Source organism: Barbus barbus (assembly GCF_936440315.1).
Source record: "Barbus barbus genome assembly, chromosome: 13".
Taxonomy (NCBI): Eukaryota; Metazoa; Chordata; class Actinopteri; order Cypriniformes; family Cyprinidae; genus Barbus; species Barbus barbus.
This window is the reverse complement of record NC_136741.1, coordinates 17064770-17086012: the sequence shown is the minus strand read 5'-3', so window position 1 is coordinate 17086012 and position 21243 is coordinate 17064770. Positions and strand designations below refer to the sequence as shown.

Genomic DNA, 21243 nt, shown 5'->3' with positions numbered 1-21243 from the left:
ACATTCATTTATAACCTCAAATCTAATTTCCACACTAATAAGTACATCAATAGGATCTAAGACTTGAAATTTCTAAATAACTTCCATTGTGAAATACATGTATCATTTAAGGTGTCAAGACATGACAAAATAGCATTGAAATCCATGCTCCATTTATTACAACATCAATTCATCAGAAGCCATATTAGCTGGAAAACCTTTATTTTAAGCATGGTTTGCCTGGAGGCACCAGCACTGTACAGCGTGAGTGTAGTGTGCCAAAAAATGATCAGGTTTCCCTGTCACACAGTAGCTAGTGATAAGATCCTTATAAAAATAGGGCTTGCAGTGCACTTCTACCTCACTGAAGATTCTGTTCTAATATATAACACAGGCCTATCCAACCTCACATTATCCCATTAAAATTCCTTTGTCCTGACTAAGACTTTGTTATGGCTACAGATGTCTGTCTGAGCTGCCACACTTTCTCAGGCAACAGAGGTGAAGCATGGAACGTGTGGAAATTCCCCTGCAGCGCCCCCTTTAAAGACAAAACTGTGCGAGAACCTAATAAGGCTCAGCTTAAGGTGGACTTTAGAACTTGTATGTGGATAATGACAAACAAGCCTCAACTTTGACCAACGCATTTAGCAGTTCAGTCTCTCTCATCCAGAAACAAATGAGCTGAAGAGTTGCGTATTGACAGAGGGCCTGACATCATACCTGCTTGTTCTGTACAGTATGTGTTGGTAGGTACAGATATTAACACTGACAAATGAGAAGGCGAGATAACAATGGCGAGGAAGATGAAAGAGAAATGGCAGAAAATGGGAAGTTTGACAGACGGAGAGGGGAGAGAGGGGGGGGGGGGGGCGCAGAGAGGGGGAGGCAGAGAGGGCAAATGCAAACAATGAATAAATATTCATGTTCACCGACAGAAAGGTTGCAGTGTGCAAAATTTCCAGCCTTTTGCAATGTGAGTGGGAGATACCAATGCAGAAGAGAGAGGGGGAGGAATGAGAGCATTTACAAGCCTGAAGAATGATTCCACTGATCAGGAGGTCCTCAGAAAAATGTACTTGCAAATCGAAACAGCCCGTTATTGTTTGTTCAGATGTGTCGCAAATGAGCAACTCTTAAATAAGGATTCTTTCTAGTCTGTTAGATACAAAGAGGTTTTAGTGCACTGACCTATTCCTGTGGCTTTTGATGATACATAAGACTGCAGATTGTAGGGTACAATGTCAGTAGAACCAGAGGGTGAAAATCTGAACCACATCTGCTGCTGTTGTGCATGAGCTGCTTTGCAGAAGAACTTGAGTTTTTTGTCCTCACCGAATGAGAGTAATTAGAACATCTAAACTCTGCCTGAAGAGCTTAGGCTTTTAGAAATCAGTCAGTGTCCTTGTGGCATTTTCCAGACAGATTCAGCACTATGTTGAATGGTTGTGCAACAATAAGACTGATCATACACATTTGGTCCTGTTTTGCGGCAGACCGGGTCATTCTTCTGTCAACAGCAATGTGAGATTTACAAACATGCACAGAACGTTCCTGCTAATGCTGTCCAAATTCTTTCACACTGATTAAAAATGATCAAAAACAACTAAAAATCTTCAAAACATGTTCCTTTGCCATCAAATAATCAATTTTTTTCTTTTCCCTTTGAAGCCTTGCATGAATTACTAAAATGCAAAGGGAACAACTTTTCTTTTTATTTCAAAACAAGAATGTAAATAATTTATTATAAAATTTAAAATAAAATTAATATTTTTTCCTCAAAAGTATGTGTTTTTAGATAATTACATACAATAAAAAATACTTGGCACATATAAATTTGACATATATTAAAACACAATCCTTGCATCTGCAATATGCCCACTTCTGCACTAAAAAGCAAAAATGTCAAATAAGTCTGAGCAATAAAATACTAAGCCAGAAATGACAGAAATGTTATTTTATTATTATGTATATAGCATTATAATATGCATTAATATTTTGAAAATTAAAAATGTAATTGCAAAAATTTATTTATATTTATTTAAAACGCTTTTTATAGTTTTAATTTGCGTTTACATAATTTTATATGATTTTGTCATTTGTATTATTTTTAATACAATCATTTTGCAATACATACTCAGACAGCAGATAAATATCATTGTGTATGACACAAAAACAGTCATACAAAGTTATGGGTAAAGCCTCTTTATGGGTACTCTATTCAGTGCCTGATTAGAAATTGGAAAACTGCTTTTACCGTGTATTTCACTATCCATGAAAATGTTATTTAATGTAATTTAAATACATATTACATAAAAAAAGGCACACCTCATCTATAAGAATAAGGTTTAAAAGTGTGATTGAGAAAAGCCAACGGTGAGGAGAGTTCTGCAGATAACTGTGGGCACGTTAGGGCCGATGCTAAAGGAGAGCAGCACCTCCTACAGACAGCATGATTAATGAACACACTGATGTGAACCTCTGAATATGTCAAAGAAGCTTAAACTAAATCAGTCTTCATGGGAGAAATGCTCACAGACCAGCACAACAGACACCACAACCGGTTGACGTTAGGAATCATTAGGTTTATCATCTTGTAATGTAGTGTTGTAAACAAAATCCTCCCTTGGGGACAATGAAGGGGCCATCAAGGTGAAATGGAGAAATGGGTTGGAAATGAAGTGACAGGGTAAACATACTGGCTTTGCAGCAGGTCACCTGAGGTATACTTCCTCACCCCACCACAGGAAGACCGACCACATAAAAACAGGAAACTCCACTGCTCTAATACATCAAAGAGCTACTGTGCATAAGCGAAGTCCTCAAACTAGCCGTGCCAAACTCAAGGCAGATGGAGGACTTTTTGTATACAGAGGGTTATAAGCGATAATCAATTTGAAAGTCATATTTCTAAATTATAATATAGATAAACAGCAGAATACATATATAATGTAAACAGTGGATTGGTCTAGAGGCACATTTTTTAAAAGTTGAAAAGTTTTAGAATGCGAGATGATGCAGAAAGCCACCGTCAAGCACATTTGTCTAAAATGAACGGAAAAGCAGTGCAAAACATGTTCTGGTCGCATTTATACCTTTATATGGTGAAATTCTCCACTGAATTCTGCAGGATCTGTAATTTTTTTGTTAGTTGAAACATTTCCCACACAGATTTTGCATCAATTTGTTAACTTTTAACATGCAGATTTGACATGTTGACAAATAAAGATCCTTTGTAAGTGTCGCTACCCCATTGATAATGGGAAATATACCTTTTCTGCTAATATGACTGCACATTTAGTGTTAAAAAAAATCAAAGCTGTTATGAAACTGGATCTTTATGAGTGGTGCGACCTATCAAAAGCGAAACTTCTAAGTTGACAAAAAGTGCACGCATGCACAAGATGATGAAAAAAACAGTGAGTCACAGCTCAGTGGCCAAAGACGTCTGTATAATGCATGTTTACATAGTGAAACACCAAAAAGATTTTGTTCTTAATTTTTTATGCATGTAAACTAGATGGACATCTGCATCTTTTTCAGATGTGTTTGTAGCCTTATGTATGCACGAAACATCCTGCATTCATTTACTAGTGTGAGAAGGGAAGATTTTACTGCAAAACAGAAAACAGGCCTTTACCACTTAGTCATTTTTCTTACAAAAGTGTCAAAGAGATCACTGTCTAGCAACTAGCAATTTGGTCAACAACATTACATACATGGAAACAAATACTAACAAATGAGAGCAATAAGCGTTGTTTCGTTTTTTCTTTCTGTAAGTTGTGATTTCCTTCCAGCACCGGTCTAGGTTGGGCCCAGCGGTGTTCATTATCGGCTTCATTATCAAACTGAAGGGCATCAGATGATGTGTGCAGCCTGTCTTACACATGATGCATGTCAAACTAGGACACAATTCCCCAGTGTCACTTAGCACTTTAAAGACTACAGAGAAGGAGAGGGGGAAGGTTAGTGCGTTTGCTTGGTAAAATATTGTCATGAAGCACTCCTGACTCTTCACATCAGGATGAAGAACGATCAAGAGTAACTGGAACTCTAATAAATAAATCTCAACTGTATCAGAGAACAAGACTTATTGGTGATTACACACAATCAGGAAGGCAGGAGGAACAAAGTGAGAGTGAAGGGGGGAAGGGTGGAATGAAAAAAGAGAAGGGTGGGGAGAAAGAAGCTGGGCGGAGCTGTTATGGGGGCCCTTGTTCACATTTATCACCCATAATGAAGATGGGTGAGGGGCCTTTGCAGTACTCAACACCTCTGCCATGAGGGACCCTACACACCTTTAATGAGCCTCGAGACACCGAACAAGCATGGGCGGCACCCACGATCTGTCCAAACACATGTAGACTAGAGGGGTATGCTATTAAATTCCCAAAAATTATCATAATTCAATTTGCGGTATGATGCAAGTGCAATTATTAGTAAGAAGTATGCAAATTGTGTCAATGCCTTCAAGATGCGCCGCAGGAGATGGAGATTAGTCGACCTAGAGCGCCATCTTTAGATTAAACATGTCATTCATAATTCTTCATTGTCCTTGAAAGCCATGACTTACTCAAAGACATCAAACTCATAAATAAACATTTTCATCAGACGGATTTTTTATGATAGACTAAGCGAAGACTGTGATAGCGAAGAAAATGATTCAAATATTTACAATGAATGTCGCAGATCCAAAGGTGGAATTGTACACAATTGCATAAAACAGCAGCAGAACAAAGAAATAAGCCTCTCGAATGGAAATGGGACATTGTAACTCCGTTGCCTGTTGGCTCCAGACATCACACAGAAACAGCTGCTGAGCCAGTAGGTGTGGTGCCATGGCAACTGGGGCTCAAGTTTGATGTCACAACGACTCACCATAGCAACCGGCCCAGATTGCCTGTCACAGCATGAGGTCAGTGTTGCCATGGAGACACACCAACTGAGCAATGGGCTTGCCTTCTTTTTAACAGTGTGTGTGTGTGTGTAAGGAAGGGAGGGTGCAAACAAGCCATGTTAAAAAAGAGCAAGCACATTCTCCCAATTAACATTCAGCTTATTCACGCAGATGTTTCACTGTTCTTGCCCAGTGGAGGGAATCGGTCTTAAAAATTTGGTATTTACATATAAATGCATCCTTCCAAACAATTTGAACCACTTAAAGGGGTGATGAGAAATCAAAAATTCCTTGATCTTTTGATATATAAGAGGTCATTGTACTATAAAAACATGCTGTAAGTTTCAGAACTCAAAACTTTCTCATTAGTCTAAAAACAGCTTATATTGAAGCCAATTTTCCAAAAAGACAGGTTGTTGAATGAGCCACTTTATGATGTAATAGTGTGGCTAAACACCGCCTCATTAGAAGATCAATGCTTGCTTCTACATTGCTACCTCTTTAGCCCCAAGAACTGTTATTATTACGTGGTCACTATTGCTTTGTCTGTTATTTGTTTGATATGTACTGAGCATGTATGCGTTTTTAACCTAAATCCCAGCAGTGTCCATCTATGCACGATGTAGGCTGTCAAGCAAACAACATACAACTATTAGCCAAACATAGCAGTGGGCGTTTGCTTGCGAGTTTACAATCTGCCGCACTTATTTAAATAGAGCGTTCTAATGAGGGGGGTCAAAACAGGACAGAAATAGCCTATTACTTCTAAATTATGATGCCTTTTGATGTAAAAATCTTGATAACATTGGACCACAGAGAGCAGCAGTAAAAAACAAAAACAAAGGCAGTTTACAACCTCTGTAAACTGTATTTCAACATTCCAAGAACTTAGTTTTGGTCTAAAAAAACATGGTTGTTGTTGGGTTTTGAGGACTGGAGCCAACAGCCTACCTTCTTGAATAAGCGTGATTCGCAAAACCCCCCTCTCCTTCAACAGAGCTTTTCACTTTAGAGGGACATTGTTTAGGGGCCCATTAAGGATGAATGCAAGCTTTAAAACTTGAAGCAACACGCGTAGCGTCACGCTTAACCCAGCTGTGTGCTATGAAAACTACAGGAACAGACTTGACTTGAGCCCAAGCTCAAACGTTTGTAGTTTTATTTAGCAGACGATCTCAACAGCTGAATGTAATGCGAGACCATGCAGGGTAGTACTGGGTGTTGGGTGCCACCTAGTGGGGCCCTTTAGCAAATCTGATACTGATAGGCTGTGATTGCATCCACACACGTACACAAAGGGCTTAATATGATCTAATTATATTGAGACAGCACAGAGTCATATAAGAGCTTTAACACAACCCCTGATTATCTAATGAAACATGCAGGCAGTCAGCGACTTCTCAGTTCTCATCTGCTTATCACATTTACCTGCAAAAATCTTACTCTGAGGTCAGGTTAAACTGTGTATAAAAGTTAAAAAGACAAATGAATCCCTTCATTTATTTATAAGAAATTGATTACATTTAACACCTTATTTTAAGCCAGATCCTAACAAAAATGTAAATATAGAATTTCATAATATTATAAAGGAATGTAAACAAAATAACAGGCTGCAGTTGTTGAACTTCATGATGTTCCCGTTTTTTTAATTATTAACGCAATTTTTGCGCTATCAACACCCTAGTAATTATATAATAATGGACTTTGGACTTTACTCATAAAGCTTTAAAAAAAAAAAGCTAAATCGCAGTGCTCAAACTCACTTCACCTGCATATACTGACACTTAAAGACTCAAATCTGTTCCAATGTCTTGGATTTTGTGGACAGCCTTGGCCTACAAATGTTTCACACATATATGTCCACCCAATGCAGCACCCAGTTCTATATTATATTCTTCTGGAGAGATCATACAGATCTTCTGAACACCTGGAACCTTACTTTTAGGTAGTTTAAAATATAATCATCATACACACCCCCATATCACATGCAGTGGGGCAAATATGTACACTGTAAAAAAAAGTGATGTTGACTTAATTTCATACACTGCCGATTTTAAGTTTTCCCACTTACAAAGAATGGAGAGATCTGTAATTTTCATCGTAGGTACACCTCAACTGTGAGAGACAGAATCAAAAAAAAAAAAAAAAAAAAAAAAAAAAAAAAAAAATCACATTGTATGATTTTTGAATAATTAATTTCCATTTTACTGCATGAAATAAGTATTTGATACAATAGGAAAATAGAACTTAATATTTGGCACAGAAACCTGTGTTTACAATTACAGAGGTCAGACGTTTCCTGTAGTTCTTGACCAGGTTTGCACACACTGCAGCAGGGATTTTGGCCGACTCCTCCATACACGTCTTCTCCAGATCTTTCAGGTTTTGGGGATGTCGCTGGGCAACATGGAGTTTCAGCTTCCTCCATAGATTTTCTATTGGGTTCAGGTCTGTAGACTGGCTAGGCCACTCCAGGACCTTGAAATGCTTCTTACGGAGCCACTCCTTAGTTGCTCTTGCTGTGTGTTTGGGGTCATTTTCATGCTAGAAGACCCAGCCACGACCCAAAATCTCGCAATACATCGCCCCATCCATCCTCCACTCAATACGGTGCAGTCGTCCTGTCCCCTTTGCAGAAAAGCACGATGCTTCCACCCCCATGCTTCACGGTTGGGATGGTGTTCTTGGGATTGTACTCATCCTTGTTCTTCCTCCGAACACGGCGAGTGGAGTTTATACCAAAAAGTTCTACTTTAGTCTCATCTGACCACATGACCTCTCCCATGCCTTATCTGGATCATCCAGATGGTCTTTGGCAAACTTCAGATGGGCCTGGACATGTGCTGGCTTGAGCAGGGGGACCCTGCGCGCGCTGTAGGATTTTAATCCATGACGGTGTAATGTGTTACTAATGGTAACCGTTGAGACTGTGGTCCCAGCTCTCTTCAGGTCATTGACCAGGTCCTCCCGTGTAGTTCTAGGCTGATCCCTCACCTTTCTCAGGATCATTGATACTCCACGAGGCGAGATCTTGCATGGAGCCCCAGTCCGAGGGAGATTGACAGTCATCTTGAATTTCTTCCATTTTCTAATAATTGTGCCAACAGTTGTTGCCTTCTCACCAAGCTGTTTGCCTATTGTCCTGTAACCTACAATTTTGTCCCTAGTGTCCTTAGACACTAAGCTCTTTGGTGTTGCCCATAGTGGAGAGGTTGGAGTCTGATTGATTGAGTGTGTGAACAGGTGTATTTTATACAGGTAACGAGTTCAAACAGGTGCAATTAATACAGGTAATGAGTGGAGGATAGGAGGGCTTCTTAAAGACAAACTAACAGGTCTGTGAGAGCCAGAATTCTTGCTGGTTGGTAGGTGATCAAATACTTATTTCATGCAATAAAATGGAAGTTAATTATTCAAAAATCATACAATGTTATTTTCTGGATTTTTTTTTTGATTCTGTCTCTCACATTTGAGGTGTACCTACGATGAAAATTATAGATCTCTCCATTCTTTGTAAGTGGGAAAACTTGAAAAATTGGCAGTGTATCAAATACTTATTTGCCCACTGTATTGTAGTGACAAATCCCCTCTGACCACTGTATGACTGCCTGTATTTTGTTTTTTTCTTTATTCATTTCTGATATTACCTATTGAAAACTGTTTCTATGCAAAGCTTAACAAATTCTGATTTTTTTTTTCTTTTAAACCAAATTGAATATATTAGCCTTAGCTTTGTCATTTAAATTATATAATTTTTAAATGTGTATAATTTATGTATTTATAGCTCCATATAATTCAGTTTGAATTTAAAGTTGTTTTGAATTTCAACAGTGATTTTGATGAACTACTTAAAGACTTGCATTTCAACAGTTTTTAATACAGCAATTGTGAAGAAAAACAAATGACATGTAAAAAACTCTTGACTTTGTACACTGTGCCACTGCAAGCATGCATGACAAGAATAAGATTGCATTAACCTGCTGCACATACTACATTAAACATTATGCTGAAGTTATAAGAACACTTTTCAAAATATTTGTCATTTTAAAAGTGTGCCTTTTCAGTTGACAAGGGTATTTATAAATTTTGGAACTGAAATGAGGCAAGTGGACTCCTAAAGTAAACAGCCAAGAAGGCAGAGTTAACAGTGAATGCTGAGAGCCAAACATGATCTGATTAATCAGCTGCCTGGCCAATGAACATAGAGCAAGACAACCATATTTACCTATTTTAGAAGGAACTTCCAAAGAGATTAAGCAAGAATTTATGTAACTTTTCCTTATTAAAACAGCAACATGTATTTGGCTGTGCAGTCTGACAAAAGCTTAGCATCTGTTCACTGGTGCCTTTCAAAAAATGCAAATACACAAGAGCCAATAGGAGAACCAAACAAGCCCCACTCTACTTTACTGAGTTTTGGGGGAGGAAAGAGGCAGTTCAAAGGTTAAGTAGAGATGTAGACTGAGCAGGATTAGACTGCTAAAGTAACCAGAACCAGGTGGTGGAGTGATGCTTTTATAGGGCAGGCTAGTTTAATACCAAAAAGGTTTCATACTAAAGGTCCTTGCACACTGACTCTGAATTTTTTTCGTATTCGTCATCCTTTCCTATCAAAATGCTTACTACAGATGCGAAAACACAGAAAATCGAACCTGATCTGAATTTTTTTTATGACAGATGAACGTTTCGGAGACATTGACAGAATGTGAGCTCGTATTTATTTCTTAACGTGTGAAAATTTCGGACAGGAATTTCGAACTAAGTGTGCAAAGACCTTTACAACTGAAAACATGTTTTTAGGATTAAAATATTCCAGGTTAATCTGAAACGACAAGACAATTGTCAAAAGTGCAGCATTTATGAACTTCAACTGATTGGAAATAGTAAAGTTTTTATTAGGTGTCCTTTTGAGTCACACTGTATACAATTGTTTGTGTTATTTTTCAGGAAAGACGTAAATCATTCCTAAAAAAATGGATAGATTTTTTTTTTTTTTTCTCAACCAACCTTGAGCTCATCAAGCTTGAAGTATCAATTAAAGACACGTTTCCTGTTACAACAATCATCATTGAAAAGAATTAAATGATCTGGTACAGTACACTATTGCCTTCATTCATTGTGCTGAAGACGAACACAAAACTGCATTGTCTTGATAACCAGCAAATTGTGGAGTCATATTTAACTGACGAACCAGGACTACACCATTAGATATTTAGTGAGTCTTCCCCGGACTGACACATTCATTTGTGACTCAATCAGAAAATGCCATCTCAAAGGACACACATATGGTTACTTGTAATATAACCTCTGACAACTGGAATGAGAGTGGCTTCTGAAAGGGTTACTTCTTTCCGAGAGACAAGCTGAAATGTAAAACGAAGATTTTGTCAGCATCAACTACATTTAATCTAACATGTAATTAATTAAGAAATCACAAAAATGCACTTTTTCTTTTTGAGGAGGCATACAGTTCTTACTTGTTAAAAGAGTCGTCCTGCAGATTCAGAACCAAACTATCTGCGCTCAGGTAAACCCTGTTCTGTGAAGCCGCCACCTGGAAAACAACCTTCATCTGGTCAGGGCTTTGAGAAAGGACATCAAAACATTCAGCTTTTTCCAAAAGGAATTGAAGAAATTTTAAGCCAAAAAAAGCCATCCAAGACCAGCTGAACTTTGGCAGAACTGCTTATGAACATCAAATATTTACATGGGTGAAAAACACCTTTTTTCCAAAGTGTACCATTTACATCAGGAAAACTCATTAAAAATTATGAATAAATAAATTGTAGTGAATAATAACATCGCACCGTTTTGGCGATGTTCTGCGCTGCTCTGATTCTTCGGAGTTTAAGGTATCCAGGGTTCTTTGTGACGGCCTCCCCTAACTGTGAATTAGATCAGATCAAAATAAAGTTCTCATATTTATAGAGAAAATCACACTCCTATTATTAATTTACTTACATGAATAATACTTACATTACATAATAGTATTCTATTATAACAACAGTAAATACAATAATAATATACTAATTATATGATATAATAAACAAAATAAGAAAGTTAAAAAATACAAAAATTGAATTACTCATGACGTGGATTTGTGAGTGTCTGGCAAAAGTAAATATTTTTTAGGCAAGAAGCTCAAACCATTTTAGCTGCCTCGGCCTCTCCTTCAGCTTGGATGATCTTCTGCCTCTGTTCTTGTTTTGCTTTCTCCACAAAGAACTGAGCTCTTTGCGCCTCCTGCTGGGCTAGAAGATCATAAACAATTTTATTACAATAATTATGCCCACATATTCTAAGCTACAGCACACAAGAGCCTAATTTTACCTACCAACTTGTTTGGCCTCCACAGCTGCTGTGTACTCCTTGCTGAAGCTCAACTCTGTGATGGCCACGTCGTCGAGAATAATGTTGAAGTCCTTAGCCCGTTCAAAGAGCTCCCGTCGGATGAGCAGAGAGACCTGCATGAAATCAGTGGAGAAGACATTAAGAATATAATCATTTTTAGACTGTAATTCTGAGATTTGCCTTCTTTTGAATATGGACGGTTCAGATCTAGAATATGTGGAAGTCTTTCAAAACTGCGTAACAGATTGTGAGAAAATACTAACCTGGGCTCTTTGTGTAATTAGTTGGGATGCGTTAAATTTGGCGACCACACTCTTCAGAACTTCATTTACAATGGACGGCAGCACCCGCTCATCGTAGTCCTTCCCCAGATGCTGGTACATGACAGGAAGGTTGGAAGCCACAGGTCGGGACAGCACGCGCAATGCAATGTTCACCATCTGCAGGTCTGACCACATTACATATTCATGTAAGAAATAACAACAGATTTGGTAGCCACATAGGTGAACAAATTATGACTGTGTTGAAATGAAAGTTAAAAAAGCATGACTGACAATTAAATAAAATAAAAAAATGTTTACCTTTGCTTCCTGTTAAAGATGATATTTTTCTTGGTTTGGCTCTGATATCATATATGATTGGATATTGAAACCATGGTATCCTATAAGAACAATTTTGTTATTTTTTTTTTTATTTTTTTTTTTTTTGAAGTTACAGCTTTCCTTTTTTATTATGGTGAGATAAGACAATTGGTTTGCTTTCAAAGAGAACAATTATAGAAAACTGTTCAACAAGTCATTAAAAAAAATTACCTGAAGTGGAGACCCTCAGAGAGGACTGTATCCATCTGCATCCCTCCAATTCTATTAAAGACAATTGCACGCTGACCACCCTCCACTAAAAACAAGACCAGTCCTCTAAATTTATTATATTCATTTCAAAAGTTTAACGTTCAAGAATATTTTGTCCAAAAAGTATCTTAATCCCATCAAGGCTACTTGGTTAAAAATACTGTAAAAACAGCAATATTGTGAAACATTACTACAATTTAAAATGTTTTCTATTTTAATAGATTTTTATTCATTCCTGTATAAGCAAAGATTATTTTAGCAGCCGTCAGTCTTCAGTGTCACACAATCCTTCAGAAATTATTCTAATATGCCAAATTTATTATTATTAAGGTAAAAAAAAAAAGGTTTTGCAAAATCTTGATCAGAAATTTTAGAATAGTAGTGCATAAAGATATCTGACGACACTGCACGAGACATCTGAGCTCGATATCTAATACCTTTTTTAAGTAATACATTACACTATGGTAATACTGAATTACCTGTATATGTGGCCTCTTTGACTCCATAAGCAAGTGCACCTGCTCCAATTAATAACTTTAAGCCAAGTCCAGCACCCTTTGAGCCAGAGGACATGCGTCCGGCGAGATCCTTTAGGTTCTGGAGCAACCTCTGTGAGATTACAAAATAATAATATTGATTTTCAGTGGAAATTACATTGACAATATTACCGTTATATATCAATAGAAAGATTTTCCCAGACAGGGTCTTACTAAAAGGGTTCAATGTTACGACAGTTCTATCATTTGACACTTAATGGGTATAATTAATCATGTCTAGAATTTTCCAGTTTTCTATTTAAAGTTGCCCTATTAAAGTGTTAATATTAATAACCATTGTCTGGGAAAATGACTTTATTATCTGACATTCTGATTCAGATCATGGAAGCACAGGAACTGTGATAAACAAAGTAGGAAACAACTTGCATGACAATATAAAAAATTGATTGTGAGTCTACACCAACTACCTAGTATGAATCTATCTAGTATGCAATACTACCTCGTTGTTACAGTTGATATTAAACGTCAAAGACCGAAGAGGCTTTTAGAGCAGCCGGTATCAGGAGTCAGGACTTCAGTACAGATATTCAAAGTCAAACCATGTTATTCAGAAACTTTTCATATTTAAATTCCTATGAATAAGTCTAAGTTTAATCTTAAAATGTGCTTTAATGTTTCAGCAGATCACGGTTACTGCTCATGTAACACTCTCTTTCTCCTCCGATTTCTGTTACCAAGCTTAAAGTGACTTTGCATAAAAAGTTGCCCCTTTCATTAATGAGCATTTATAAAATGATCATGCTATAAATACAATTTCTTAAAATATAAGATAGTATACTCACGTTAGGCTCTTTATTCGCCATGCTTGCAAGAGCTACCCAAGGTCGTCACGAACAACTTCCGCTCAATCCGGAAGGAATTGTGGGTAATGTAGTATTCTTGGTTATATACACATTTTGGACATTACTACATAGCGAACGGCTAATCTTTATAAAGCAGTTATATGCTAGATCATATCCAAGACTATATATTTAATTTAAAACCAATTTTGATGTAACTGGGCCCAAATGACAGCCATAAAGATATTTTAAATGGATAAAGATTTGTGCTCTAATTAATTCTATGTGATTATTGTAAAAGTCAAAATGCACAAATGGTTTTAAAACATCTGAAATGTTTTTTATTTGTTCTTATTTACTACTTATTTTATGTCATGTTCATGGACATGCGATGTGTGACATTAAAATTGGCCACACAAACATTTATAAGATCACTCATTCTGCCGAGAAAGACTTGTGGGAGAAATGCAAGAGACAAAATATTAATATATTTTAATCCATAATTATATAATTTATTTTAAAACACAGCCTATCTTACAGTTTAACTAAAAAAAAAAAACCCCAAAAAACAATGAGACCGTGAACAACCACACAGACTGGGAGCAAACCTTTTAAAAATAGCTGATAAGGAAGCAGTGTACATCGCAGTACTGGAGAAGATGAAAAATATACAAACAGGTAATTTACACAACCAGGTTGTCATGAGCATGATAGCTCTTATGTACAAGTCCTTATCTGCCATAAAACTGGTGTGACCATTTGTCTTGAAACTTGGTTTTACTGAAATGTTCCCTTTAATGCTGTTGTCACAGCGCCTCAGAAGAAATACTCAGTATGTAGAGTGTCTCCTCTGGCTATTCAAGCTTGTAGCGATGGGTCCATCCTCTGGAGTGACAGTAAAAAAAAACAAACCAAAAAAAACAATTAAAGATTCCATGTCTCAGACGTAGAAGAGTCGTACCCGGGACGTGCTGACATGAAGATCGTCATCATAAAACTTGGTCTCTATAATAACATTACCACTGCAACAGACACAATTTAATGTGTGATTAATCCATGAGCAACTTTTACTAATATCAAATATGTTTGTAGAATATCAGAATTTTTTCCCCCAAGAAAACTCTTACGTTAAGACATTTGCAGGCATCATCTGTGACTCTGGTGCAGCTTCTATCAAAGACTGCCATGTGTTTGTAGAATTAGGAATCACAAAGCCAAACTCAAAAAACCACTCTGAAAAAAAGACAAGGTACATGTGTAAGTGCTTTGCTTTCACAATCAAGCTTTCAAAAATCTTTTCAATTCAATTGTTAGAGTCAAAATGCAAAAGGTTTTTAAATTACACAGAAAAAGTAACCTGACAAGTAAAGTCTGGAAATTCATATTTAATATAATATCAGTCTAATTCCTTAAAACCATGAAGACAAGCATAGATCAAAATTTAAATGGCCGACTGTTACATTGTGAATTAGTGGTGAATGTGTAATAAATGATTTATTGAAAGAAATCTTAGAATATTGCATTTAAACTATACTGTTCAGGTTATTCAAGAATATTAGGAATAGTATATATGCGTAAACGTTTAAATATTTCACAAGTTACCTGTACCTGTGATTTAGACTGTTCTAAATCTAACTAGACTATGACTATGATCAAAAAGGTCACATGAATGCAATATTGTGATCCAATTTTTTTTTTAGCACAGTTTATATATGACAAATTTTAGCATTGTTTAGTTAACATGTTTATGTAGATGAGAATGTATGGTTAGTATTCATTATTTCTTCATCCAAATTTACTGAAGGAAATAAAAGTGGTGTAACACTTTTTTAACACTACAGTCTTGTGACATTCAGTTTTAACAGGATGTCAGCAGTGACGCTGTTAAAATGGATTATGTCCTTTTTTATCAATGGACAATGAGTGAAGTCATTTATATGGAGCTCCTTGCTTGAGAAGACATCTCTGTGTTAGATCATTTTAATGAACCAGAACCAGTCACTTTACAAAAGAGAGCTCTAATTTGTCAGTACTATCATCACTGCTATTCCTTATCACTAAAGTGCAATGTGCAAGAAAGAATTAGACCAACCTTCTAGGCACTGGCCTTTAAAGAAAACTTTTTGCTCCAGTCGGAATTTTTCCAGTTTTTCTGTTGAAGAGAAATTCAGCTCTCTGGAGACAGCTTTACATTTCAGGATCTTCTTAGGAACCCGAGCTGAAAAACAAAATCAAATCTATTAGTTACCAGACATGGCCCATTCTGTACCAAATTCAGAACTGAAAACTGATCTTGACCTCTCACTGACGTCACTAAAAAGGGCAGAGAAGTAGTGGACATAAGAGAAGAATTGGTATAGCTTAATCGAGCCAGTAGTTTAAATCTTTAATGCAAAGGTAATGCTGAGAACTACAAACCTTCATGTTCTACTCCAGGAAGAGAGAGGTCTTCAGTTCCCTGCCAGAGAACCTTCCCTGTCTCTGCATCTCTAAGATTCATCCAGTTTCTGAAGACAAGTTAAGGCATGCTGAACAGACTGACAATGAAAATGTCTCCTGATATCAGGGTCAACATTCTAGAAAATGGCATCTGACAAGAAAATTAATTTGCATGACGTCAACAGTAGATAAAACTTCTCCAAATCAGTAAATGGAGTTTTGTAGCAGGCTAGTAGCAGTTCACATAAGCATGAAGATTGTGTCATCGTTTACCTAATGTCATTTTGAACTTTTGACTTTCTTTCATCAAAAGAGATGTTTAGCATAATGTTCAGTAGCCATCAAACAAAAAAGAACAAAAAAGCACTATAAAAGCAGCCCATAAGACACTTGCACTATATGCCTAACTCTTCTGAAGCCACATTATAGATTTGTGTGTGGAAAACACTTAAATATCTTGCTCGTTTTTTGTGTTCCACAGAGAAAAGTGAGTAAATCTCAAAAGGCATGATGAGTGAAATATTCCCTGAAATTGTCTAAATTCAAGAGCATCTAATCATTACATTTAGCAGCAATTAATCATAAATCATAAAAGCAAATACGCCCATCAGGGCTAACTGAAACAGACCACACTTTAAGTCCAAAAACAGCCTGATCTGTCAGCTAAACAATGAATTGTGACAATGTCCTCTACTCTGTGTCAATGACATCTGATCTCTTCATCTTCAGACCACCTGTATGAGCCTTTCAGGCTAGTAAAGCACACTCACACCAGGCTGCATGTGTCATTACAGGTGCATAGCACAAGCCCTAGTTACCAACCCCGTGAGACCTCAGTCAGGGCTGCATAAGTGTGCTACATGTATTACTAATCCTAATCTATCTCTGAAGCATTAATAGCGACATATAAATGCTTCTTAACAAATGCAAATCCCCAAGTTGTTCTTGTAGGGATAAAAAGGGCTCAAAAAGTAGATATTACTGACACTGCATAATATATATATATATATATATATTTAAAAATTATAATCATTATTATTTGGTTCTACTCATTCTTATGGAGACTCAAATTTATATGGAACAATTCCGAGGCATTAAAATACTTGAAATGAATCCTGAGACCCAAATAACCAGAATCGCAAGCTAGGATTCATTTTCAAAATGACCAAACTGAACCAAATGAAACTATTTAGTGGTAGCTTTACTGAATAGATCCCATATTTTCACGCACAATGTAAAGACTACAAAAAACAACAACTACGTTTTAGATGTTTCCCACTCAAATTAATGTGCTTAAACATCAATTTCCAACTTTATGAAAGGTTAAGAGATTCTCGTATTTCCAATTAATTTTATGTGCTATATCCTGTGATATATTACACCCTGAATTTAGATGCTAAAAGCTGAAGTCTTTTAGCATCTAATGAATAACTACTCCCTTAAAGTGCCAGGCTCTGTATCTGATGAATCAGGCGACTGCATTTGATATTATTGGTGACAGATGTCTGTGGGATCTCACCTGCTGAGCACACCGAGAGAGTCGCAGGGGAGAGACCCTTTTACTCACAAACACTGTCACTGTCGAGGTAATTAGTCCCTTCGGCACCAATGCTTTCATGGAAGCCACATTCGTTTTTATAAAGTCATCCATTGTTGCCATTTCCAGTCTGTTGTTACTGGTGCAAAAGAACTACAGTAACTGTGTATAGTAAAAAAAAAAAAAAAAAAAATCAGTACATCAAACGCATCACATTTTGCCTTATTAAAAATTATGGCAGTATAGAGGCTATGTTAGTTCTAAAGCTTTACCAAAAATACACACAGTCCTGTGTTCCTGGAAGAGGAACATAAAACTAGCCTTGAAAGCACACAATTTCAAAATCTCTGAATACATAATTTGGCACATAATACAATATCTGTCGTTTTCATTATTTAACACAGTGTTTTTTGTAGCCACTCAAGGGGATGGTGCTTTGCACATAGTAGTCACCTCTGGGGCACACTGGGATAAAAAACTACACAGGGCAAATATGATGAAGCCTGGAAGTAAAATTGCATAAAATAGCCTATGAAAATTGGTCTGTGCTGCGTAACTACATTGTACCAGATTCACGCTGCTATAAAGAGCTGTACTATACTAAGATGACACATATTTGGTAAAAAAAAAAAAAGAAAAGAAAAAAGCTGTGCTCTAAAATGATGTTCAGGGCCAATGCAATAATAGACATTATGCATAAAAAGATGTTTCTAAATAGGTAGTGACTTCTAAGGCATACCAGCCCATTCTCCAGTTTATTATGAACAACTACAGAATAAAGTTTCAATATTTTATATAAAATTATACCTGAATGTTTTATCCAGACACTCTAACATACACTACCATTCAAAAGTTAGGGGTTGGTAAGATTTTAATGTTTGTGAAAGACATCTCTTATGTTCAACAACGCTGCATTTATTTGAACATTTGAATTTTGAGAAGCCATAATTCCAGTCTTCAGTGTGACATGATCCTTCAGAAAATCATCCTTATATGTTGATTTGGTGCTAAAGAAACATTTATTATTATTATCAATGTTGAAAACAGTTGTGCTGCTTAATATTTTTGCTGAAACTGAAATGAATTTCTTCAGGATTTCTTGATAAATAGACAGTTAAAAAAAGTTATTTTGTAACATTCTGTCACTTTTGAGAACTTTACTTTGTAATTTATATTAAAATGTTTGTAATTTGTAGTTTTGCTGAATAGAAGTGCACTTTTTTTTTTTTTTAAACTTCATGACCCCAAACTTTTGAACAGTAGTGTAAATCCAAAACACTTCCTTACAGACGTTTAACTCTATTGTCCACAAACCTTTAATTGAAAGATAAATATTTGCACAAGTTTTAATCATTTTCCACAGCTTTGCTTCAAAGCAGCACACAGTTGAATGTGAGGAGCATAAGGCAGCAAATCCCTGTCCTTTCAAATCAAGGATTTAAGAATTACCAGCCTGTAAGACAAACCCTTGCTTTCCCAGAGAAGGTCACACATGTCTGTTTGAAGAAAGATTTGGAAAACAGTGTACATCAGGACTGACAGGGCAGTCTTAATGTTCCAGACATGGCCATTTTCACCCCATCAGAAGGTTCTGGTGCTAGTGTGATTATTCTCGTCAGATTTACAGAGCCTATTATAGAAACACTAGCCAATGTTATGCAATTGTGATGGCAGGCACAAACTGTGTGAGGAGATTTCACCTGTCTAATGCACCTGATCCCAAGAATCAGGTGCCTGACAGTCGCATAGTATCCTGGAGCCCATGGGAACAAGCTTTCATCTGAAGGAAAGAACATGATGCTGATGCTGATATGCTCAAATAAATGTCAAATTTGGTGGGAATTTTACCTGGAAGTGCCTATAATCTTATAAACACTACCAGACTGCTTTGAAATGACTTTCCTCAATCTAATTAACTCCACTAGTAAATTTCAATTCATATGCCAGTAACTAGGTATGCATATTAACAAAAACAAACATATTTATACAATTTATAGAATAACAGAGTAATCTGGATTAGAGAAATTACACCATCTATTCATTCACACACTACATAACAAACTGCTTATATATACCGCCTAAAAACTTAACAAAAACTTATCCAAAATTTCATAAACCGTTTAAAAACTCAGCTGGACGTTTAAAAGTGTTAATACATCCACAATCAGCCGACTGACAGTCTGACACCACAGACGCAAATATAGCCTTGGTTTATTTGTTTAAATGAAAGGCATTTCTATTTATAGATGGATATTGTTGAAACTGAAATCTAGTATCGAACATAACTAAGAAAGCATAACATAAAATGAAAACAGTTCACCTCCCAGTTTGTCCTGCTAACTGTAACCAGCATCTCTTACAGCATCAATAATACTGAAGTCCTGGTTTCATAACCTATAAATGAATGACCTAATCCACATTTACACCTGAATAAACATAGCTAGCTATAATGCAAAGTTGTGTGAGTTTGAGGTTTGTAGCTAACAGGCTAATCTGTCCCATCATCACTTAAGGATACAGTTTAAACCCCTTCAGAATCTCCTTCGCTCTGTCTTCATCCGAAGACATCTTTTTCCTGGATCTTCAGCTTCAGCAGATGAAACAAGACGAATTAAAACGTTCAGCCGAGGAATAACTAATAAATATTGGACAAAATAGCTTGTTAATTACATAAAATCCACCTCGAAAAAGCTTTTAGTTACAGCGAGATCCAGCTTTAATCTGAACGGGTACACTTGATCCGCTCACAACCTACTGTAAATAGATTTTTGTGGGAGACTGATAGCTGGTTCGACCAATCATCTTGCGAGTTTTTGAAGGCCTGGATTAAATGCGCCAATTGTAGCGGAGATGCAAGAACCAGGGCGGGGTTTGGTTGCGTAGGGACGCGTCACCGATGGCAACCCCTCAAACGTCCTTCGAACGCAACAGAACGGAAGCGCGTGTGAGACAAAAAGTTATCTGTACATTATTTGCTATGGAATAAATAAGGCGCTTCAGGGGATACCATGTAAATACAGTTCAGATGAATAACGGTCCATTTATGGACAGTGAGTTTTAAATGAGGCCGGTGCACGTACAGATTGCCCTCTTTATGTAAAATATGTTGATGCCAGGACTTGCCGTTAACAAACATGCCAAGTAGTTCAGACAAAAAGATGCGGAGCATATAGCCTAAACCTAATGAGCCTACCATCTTTGTATGTACTCCACTTTATTCTGTACGATGGATTTCAAAATAAAATAAAATAAAAATATATTTTCTAAAAGTTATATTTTTCTAATGATTAACAAATTAATAACATGTATTATAATAATTACAATAAAAGGGTTCATTCTCATGTAAACAGCATGCTTTAGTGTGGTGCAGTGTCGAGCAGAGATGCTTTATGTAAATTCACGAATTCTTTTTCCATCAAAAAAATTAAAATAAATGAAGTACCACTGTCAAACAGCGACACCCGCAGGTAAAGTTACAGCGAAGGCTTGCCTCCCTTCAGTCCATAGACTTTCAGCAGAGACCCCATTGCTGAGAGTACTTGCCATAGCTTGCCTTGACTTTTCTGGGGGAAATTGAATGTGATGCGAGCTCTCGGCCTGAATGAAGGTTATAGAAGTAAACAACTCTCCCACTTAGACACTACTACTTTGTGTCACGTCAAAAATAAAACTTGAAATGGTCTGAAAACGTGGTGACTGCATCAGTTTTTAGTGAACATTCAGCTTGATGAAATGAAAGATATATCTTCGTGTCTGTGGCAGTGTTTACAGAGCTTTTATGACGATGACCCGAAAATAAGTTGACTATTAAAAAGAACAGCTGAACATCAGTTCACAAATAAAAAATGTTGGT

At 36.7% G+C, this 21243-nt stretch overlaps 2 protein-coding genes across 7 annotated transcripts; both read right to left on the bottom strand.

Moving 5' to 3' along the window:
• Positions 1-9750: 9750 nt before the first annotated feature.
• On the bottom strand, positions 9751-13486 carry LOC306878941 (prohibitin-2-like). Its single transcript, XM_079431565.1, has 10 exons — positions 13418-13486; positions 12558-12687; positions 12040-12124; positions 11809-11888; positions 11491-11675; positions 11211-11340; positions 11024-11127; positions 10684-10761; positions 10354-10430; positions 9751-10239 (listed from the first exon to the last, which is right to left on the bottom strand). The coding sequence occupies exons 1-10, from the start codon at positions 13436-13438 to the stop codon at positions 10218-10220; spliced, it is 912 nt and encodes a 303-aa protein (XP_079287691.1). The 5' UTR covers positions 13439-13486; the 3' UTR covers positions 9751-10217.
• Positions 13487-13736: 250 nt separating this feature from the next.
• Positions 13737-20162, bottom strand: LOC306878807 (retinal rod rhodopsin-sensitive cGMP 3',5'-cyclic phosphodiesterase subunit delta). Of its 6 annotated transcripts, XM_079431347.1 has the most exons (8): positions 20072-20160; positions 19711-19977; positions 19091-19170; positions 17373-17552; positions 15833-15921; positions 15507-15632; positions 14542-14647; positions 13893-14436 (listed from the first exon to the last, which is right to left on the bottom strand). In XM_079431347.1, exons 5-8 carry the CDS (start codon positions 15912-15914, stop codon positions 14355-14357), a joined length of 396 nt encoding a protein of 131 aa, XP_079287473.1. In that variant the 5' UTR covers positions 15915-15921; positions 17373-17552; positions 19091-19170; positions 19711-19977; positions 20072-20160; the 3' UTR covers positions 13893-14354. The 6 variants fall into 6 exon arrangements, with proteins under 6 accessions (XP_079287469.1, XP_079287473.1, XP_079287472.1 ...); XM_079431346.1 differs by having other exon boundaries at positions 19711-20152; XM_079431345.1 differs by lacking the exon at positions 19091-19170 and having other exon boundaries at positions 19711-20162.
• Positions 20163-21243: the final 1081 nt, after the last annotated feature.